This window comes from Echinops telfairi, unplaced genomic scaffold, assembly GCF_000313985.2.
Source record: "Echinops telfairi isolate 266 unplaced genomic scaffold, ASM31398v2 ScPeMD7_7458;HRSCAF=8496, whole genome shotgun sequence".
Classification (NCBI taxonomy): domain Eukaryota; kingdom Metazoa; phylum Chordata; class Mammalia; order Afrosoricida; family Tenrecidae; genus Echinops; species Echinops telfairi.
In genome coordinates this window covers 29,476,298-29,482,973 of record NW_022111358.1, presented here as the reverse complement: position 1 = coordinate 29,482,973, position 6,676 = coordinate 29,476,298, and the positions used below count along the sequence as shown (strand labels likewise).

General features: G+C 59.6%; 1 protein-coding gene across 5 annotated transcripts in view; it reads left to right on the top strand.

The window, feature by feature from the left end:
• Positions 1 to 6,676, top strand: part of ACLY (ATP citrate lyase) — a 38,701-nt gene that overhangs the window by 2,257 nt on the left and 29,768 nt on the right. For 2 of the 5 annotated variants that reach the window (XM_004707162.2, XM_045299605.1), the window contains exons 2-7: positions 1,869 to 2,053; positions 2,770 to 2,892; positions 4,696 to 4,758; positions 5,054 to 5,244; positions 5,560 to 5,639; positions 6,466 to 6,596. In XM_004707162.2, coding sequence (XP_004707219.1) covers positions 1,869 to 2,053; positions 2,770 to 2,892; positions 4,696 to 4,758; positions 5,054 to 5,244; positions 5,560 to 5,639; positions 6,466 to 6,596 — 773 coding nt within the window. Of the gene's footprint in view, positions 1 to 1,864; positions 2,054 to 2,769; positions 2,893 to 4,695; positions 4,759 to 5,053; positions 5,245 to 5,559; positions 5,640 to 6,465; positions 6,597 to 6,676 lie in introns of all 5 variants that reach the window. The other 3 variants (XM_045299607.1, XM_045299604.1, XM_045299606.1) reach the window with 2 other exon arrangements.

Here is a 6,676-nt window from a genome sequence, read left to right as displayed (position 1 = left end):
TTCCCAAAGCTGGATTTTGGGTCTGTTTTGGGAGGTGCTCCCTTTTCGGGGCAGGGAGGCTCAGCTAAGGGGCTTCCCTTGTGGTGTCCTTGCTGGGGCAGGGAGGCTCAGCTAAGGGGCTTCCCTTGTGGTGTCCTTGCTGAGGCAGGGAGGCTCAGCTAAGGGGCTTCCCTTGTGGTGTTCTTGCTGAGGCGGGAGGGTCAGCTAAGGGGCTTCCCTTCTGGTGTCCTTGCTGAGGCAGGGAGGGTCAGCTAAGGGGCTTCCCTTGTGGTGTCCATGCTGAGGCAGGGAGGCTCAGCTAAGGGGCTTCCCTTGTGGTGTCCTTGCTGAGGCGGGGAGGCTCAGCTAAGGGGCTTCCCTTCTGGTGTCCTTGCTGAGGCGGGGAGGCTCAGCTAAGGGGCTTCCCTTCTGGTGTCCTTGCTGAGGCGGGGAGGCTCAGCGGCTGGAGCCCTTCTCTTCTGCTCCGGCCACCTGGTTTGGGAGGGGGCGAATGCGCCCATCCGATCCCAGGACCCGTTTTTCTGGTCTGAGCCAAGAAGGTTGAGAAATGGAGCTGCCGGAGTGGGTGGGGGGTGGTGGGGGTGGAGGGCTGTGGGCAGTAGGGCTGGTTGGGGTGGATAAGGAGCCAGAAGTCATCCCAGGGGAGGACCAGACAAGGGGCAGGCTTCTCTGAGCCCCTCTGAGCTCCCTGACTTGGGCTGAATGTGCCCATTGTGCGGAGCTGGAGAGGGGCCTCCAGGCCAAGGGAGTGGCCAGACCAAGCCAGGATTAGAACCTGAAGCCTCAGCCTGGCCCACTGGGCAGGGGCAGGGGCAGAGCAAAGTGGCTTCCCCAGCTGGGAATGAAGACCCTTCTGTGCCCCTTATTCTCTGTCAGCCTTGATTTGTCCTTGCCCCCTCCTCCCAACAAATTCATTAACAGGTTCACCTCTGCTCTTACTGGCCTAGCTTTGGGCCCGGGTGACTTGGTGCCTTCCCATCTCCCTCCCCTGCTTGTTGCCCCCAAGTCCACAAGTTCCCCGATAGGCCAGGGGCAGGAAGAGGAAGAAATTGTCACCAGACTCCTCTTGGAGGTGAAGGGCAGACTTGGGTCTGGTTGCTGGGGAGACCATCTTTCCTTTCTGGGGACCAGGAGAAAGAGGCTTTGGGTTCAAGTCGTGGGTCCTTGGGAGAACGAGCTTCCTCTGGGGAGGGTGGTGGGGCGGGTCTCTGCCTCTCCGTCTGCTTCACGGGGCCCTTGCATAGGCGCGTCCGTCAGTGAGCCCACACGCGTACCCGCCATGTCTCTACTTCGCATCAAGGATGGGTCCCCCAGCTCCGCCCTCAGCTTTGGCTCAGTTACAAGTGACCGGTACAGGGTGGTCCCCAGAGAGGCCTCTCTCTATTTTGCTTAGTGGGTTTTGCTCTGTGAGCAGCTGGATGACTCAGCAGGCGGGTGGGATATGTTGGAGTCACAGTGTCCCCGCCCTGTGTTGGCTCCATATTCCAGTCAGGAGTCTGGTTGTCCTAGGAGCTGGGAACTGCTGGGAGGCTTCTGCCCTTCGTCCCATCTTACCTCTCCATTGCTTGGGACTTGCTGCCGCCTGAGGCTCCCTAAACTGGCCAGTGCCTGTGTCTGAGTGGGAGGGAGGCAGGTCAGCCCTGCTTGTTCCCAGCAGTGCCCTCCTTCAGGGCAGAGCCTGGGGAGTGCCTTCCATCATCTCCAACCCCTCTGTGCTGGTGACTGGCTAGTTGAGATCTGAGATTTCCCTTCCTGCTGGGCCTGCCTTTCACTTCCTTCCTGAGAGGAGCTGAGGGGCAGTGGTTGTGGGGTACCTGGGAGTCGGTCTGGCCAGCCCCCTTCTGATCAGCTTCTCTCCCCCCTGGAAGCAGGTAGAGCAGGTCCTTCTGCAGCCATGTCGGCCAAGGCGATTTCAGAGCAGACGGGCAAAGAACTCCTATACAAGTACATCTGCACCACCTCGGCCATCCAGAACCGCTTCAAGTATGCGCGGGTCACCCCGGACACAGACTGGGCCCGCCTGCTGCAGGATCACCCCTGGCTGCTCAGCCAGGTGAGGGCCCTCCCCACATCTCCCCAATAGGGCTGACAGTGGAGAGGTCAGAATGCATCGCATGATCCTGAACTGCCTGCTTGTCCTGGTGGGCAGCCTGCAGTAAACCGGGCAGGCCCTGCATCTTGAGAGAGTCAGGCCTAGCACGCAGAGCAGGGGCCTACGTTCACATTCCAGGTTTCTACTTATGAACCTTGTGTCCTGGGGCTCCCCATTTTACCTCGCTGACACTTGAGCCCCCTCTTTGAAAGGAGGGCAGCATGCATGCTGGGTACCTTGGCCCTAGAGGTCTAGAGCAGGGCTGCGGATAGGGCAGAGTTCGAGCACAGAGGGGTTACCCGGTGACCTCTTAGGGCCTCGTCCTCCCCAGCCTGGCTGTCACTCTACATTAACGGACCACGGGCTCAGGTCTGTATTCTGGGGCGTTTCGACTTAATAAAGACGCCAACTCACTCACCTGCATAGGGAGGGTTGGGCATTCATTCCCAGAGCACCTGTTCTGTCAGGCCTACCCACCCGCAGATGGCTCTAGACTGCTGGGAGTTGAGACAAAGACGGGCTGGGATGGACGAAGGACGTTCGGACGACCACCCTGGAGGGCGGTGGGCTCAGCAGGGTGGGTCGGAGACCACCAGGATGTCCAATACCTTCCACCTCTCGCCCGCTCGCCTTCCCGGTCCCTGCTGTGTCCATAAACCCTGCTCTCCCCCTTCCAGAGTTTGGTCGTCAAGCCAGACCAGCTGATCAAACGGCGTGGGAAGCTGGGGCTCGTGGGGGTCAACCTGACTCTGGACGGGGTCAAGTCCTGGCTGAAGTCAAGGCTGGGACTGGAGGCCATGGTGAGTCTCGGGAGAGGGTACATGGCATGGTAACAGAAGCAGATCCAGTCGCTTCCAGGTCAACAGGTGTCATCACGGTCACCCCCCAAAGCTAGTCAGCGTGCGGTCAGGGAAAGTAGACGTCCTGGGAGCCGAGCCACTCCGGTGGCCTCGGACAGCAGTCCCCACGGGACAAATGTTCTTTGTTCCCGGCCTGGGCAAGGTGTGTGACAGAAGTCACCCCATGAGGAGCCAGGTCCAAATGCTCTGCTTCAGTGATGACCGTGGAGAACGAAGCCCTTTCAGCACTTCTCTTGTTTGTTTGTTTTTTCCCCATAGTTTCATTCAGAACACTTTTTTAAAAAAGTTTTCTTTTTCTTTTCAGAACACTCTTATTTCCAATTTCCAACCAGGCTGGTGGTGGTTTGGGGCAATGTACCTACTGGAAGGGGTGGGCCAGACAGACACGAGAAAGAGAGCTATCCCATCTTTTTGTCTGAGAGACCTTATGAGCCAGGACTTAACTTGAGACAGTTCATAATGCCATCTGTAAATTCAGCCCCTCTCAGCTCAGTGATTAATTTACTATGTAAATGAGGGAACCATTGGGAATTAGGTGAGGGCACCTGTCTTCCCAGTCTGCCGCGTGCTCTGGGTCTCTGCTACTCCCTGAATAACCCAGAAGTGATGACATTTGGGAGCCTTTCACTTAGCTCTGCCCTCTGCTGATTATTGAATTAGATGATTATTGAATTAGATGGCTGGTGGAAGGCCACTGCAGGGTGTTATATGAGGCCGCACCCAGTGGCAGCCTGTTGGGGTGGCTGAGCCTGACCCCACCACATGTGCTTTGTAGAAATGCTCCCTAGGGTTTTCTCAGCTGGCATCTTGGGGAGCAAATCGCCAGGCCTGCCTTCCGCGGTGCTTCTTGAGGTGTGGGTTTGACCCACCACCCAAGGATGCCCACCCAAAGGCCTAGGGGTGAGGATTCCAGCACTTAAACTGGGATCACAGTGCAGCCCACCACAAGCCCCTCACTGCATGTCTTTGTGTCTGAGCCCCCCTGTAAAGAAGGATCTTGAAGCTTCGTGTGAGTCTGGACAGACAGAAGGGTCCTGACCTTGAAGCTCCCGGGCCTTTGGGGAGAGGCCAGCTGGACTGAGCAGTGTCTCCAGGGAGGCTTTGGGAGGAGCGTGGTGCTGGGGGTGTAGGGGGGTGCGTCTGAACCAGTAGCCGTGTCAGGTGGCCAGAGCAGCTCATTACCTCTGATGGATTGCTGTCTGGTCCTGACTCAGCAGTGACGCACAGCCAGGCGGGGGGCTCGGGGATGAGAGCTGTCTCGCCTTGGCTGCCGCCAGGGACCCACTCACACTGATTAGCTCTGCATGCTGGGTCCGCGGCCAGGAAAGCTCGAGTGGAAAAGCTTCCTTCATGCTCTGGGCACCACACTGGGTCACCATGCCCTCCCGCCCGCCTGCCACAAAGGCAGAGAAAGCACAAGGTCGCCTGCCCCTGTTCTAGGTCCTTTTGTCCTTGGGTTTTGTGTGCTGGCGGGAGGGTGATGACTCCTGACCCAGTGCTTTTGTATGGGGGCGGTGGACCCTTACGGAGGAGACAGATTGAGTGCGGCAGGCACAGGACAAAGGGTGGGGTGGGGGGCCCCGTGGCCTCCAGGAACTGGGGTTCTGTGGCCCCAAGACCCTGGTTTCTGGGGAAATCGCTTGCCGGGTGCAGTGGTGGTGGTGGTGTGGGGGCCCACCTCGGGTTGGGGCACGCAGAGCAGGAAGATGTGCTCACGTCTGGCCCTCACCTGGATCTCTGTAGGTTGGCAAGGCCAAAGGCTTCCTTAAGAACTTTCTGATCGAGCCCTTCGTCCCCCACACTCAGGTACGTGTGGGCTGCTCTGGGCCTGGGCTTCTCTGTGTGTCGGCATCTCTGTGTGTCTGATCCTCAAGGGGCGGAAGGGGAAACTCCAGTCTGAGGAGGCAGGGTCGTGAAGCCTCCCTGGGGGTCCAGAGAGGAAAGAAAGGGCCACCACGGCTTCTTTCTGGTCCCCAAGGGGTAGGTGTTGACCGGGTCTGCCGGTGACTGTTTTTTACTGGGTCTTAGACGGGACCAGAGGGGTGGGCTCCTCTCTGCCCGTCCAGTGCCCCTCACCCACCTAACTCTTTTCGCCCGCCAGGCGGAGGAGTTCTACGTCTGCATCTATGCCACCCGAGATGGGGACTATGTCCTGTTCCACCACGAAGGCGGGGTGGATGTGGGCGACGTGGATGCCAAAGCCCAGAAGCTGCTGGTCGGCGTGGACAAGAAGCTGCACCCCGAGGACGTCAAGAAGCACCTGCTGGTGCACGCCCCCGAGGACAAGAAAGAGTTGAGTGAGAGGGACAGCAGGGAGGTGGCCAGAGGACAGGAGAATGCAGAGTGGCCCTCCCTTTCTGGGTGTCTGTGGGGGTGGCAGCGAGCCGACTCTGGATCAGACTGAAGCATGTCCTCACCTCCTGCCCCTGTCTGGCTGGCTGGCGCTGCTTGACAGCTCCGTTCTGCCTCGGTGGCTGGCACACGTCTTGGGTTGGGGAGCAGAGTTTGCGGAGGGCGGCGGGGTTAGGATGGGGAGCTGTCACTGGGATGAGGCGGTGGGAGGGGCTGATGGAGCTGACGCTCTTCCCTCCCCCACCCCCCTTCTAGAATCCTGGCCAGTTTTATCTCGGGCCTCTTCAACTTCTATGAGGACCTGTACTTCACCTACCTGGAGATCAACCCCCTTGGTGAGGAAGCGGCTCTGTTGGACAGGTCCATTAGGATGATGGCCGGGGAGGGGTCTGAGAAGCTGCCCTCTGTCTCCCTGTGGTCCCTCTGTGAGGGACGCTCTGCTCTGACCGTGCATGCCCCACGCCTCGCCTGCCAGGAGTGAGGTGGTCCCACCAGCCTGGGCTCCAGTGTGCCTCTCAGACCTGTCCTCTTAGTGCCTATCCTGCCCACCCTGCCCCATTGAGCTGGCCGAGGAGCTGGTCCATTTGGGCTGTGCAGGAATCGGCTCTGGGGCGGGAGAGTGGGCAGGCCGCTGCTGGCCAGGGCTCCTCGGGCAAAGTCCAGGCTGTTTCCAGGATACAGCCCCCTAATGGACCAGATGGCTCTGTGCTAACTTAATTAGCTAAGTGGCCCCAGGGGAGAGGAAGATGGATGTCCAGTGAGGCGGCAGCAGATGAGTTCTGCTGGCCTGAGGCCTAGGGCACCCCAGGGTGTCTCCTCCACCAGGTGTAGCGGCTCCCCCAGCTGGGCCCCAGGAAACCCAGATGTACACCCCTGCGGGGGGCTTCTGATGGTGTGTGTGTGTGTGGGGGGGTGGCCCTAAATAAAGCCGGAGTGGTGCACTGTTAGATATCTGAAGTGAGGAGTGTAGTTTCCTCCACAGCCCGCCCTGCCGGCCCCTGTAGCTTGGGGACGGGGAGCCACTGGGCAGAATCTGCTTCTTCCTCTACTGGTGGGACAGCTGCCATCGGGTTGTGCGCAGCACTCGGCGTCACTAGGCCTGCACGGGAGGCACCCGGCCCACGGGTGAGGAGGGCTGACGGGTCCCTTTGCCCCTCCCAGTCGTCACCAGAGACGGAGTCTACATCCTTGACCTGGCTGCCAAGGTGGACGCCACGGCCGACTACATCTGCAAAGTGAAGTGGGGCGACATCGAGTTCCCGCCCCCCTTTGGGCGAGAGGCCTATCCGGAGGTAGGGCTGGTTTGGAGAGCTGGGGGAGGCCAAGGAGGCGACTAATCTCAGATGACCATTCTCCGCACCGTAAACCCCCC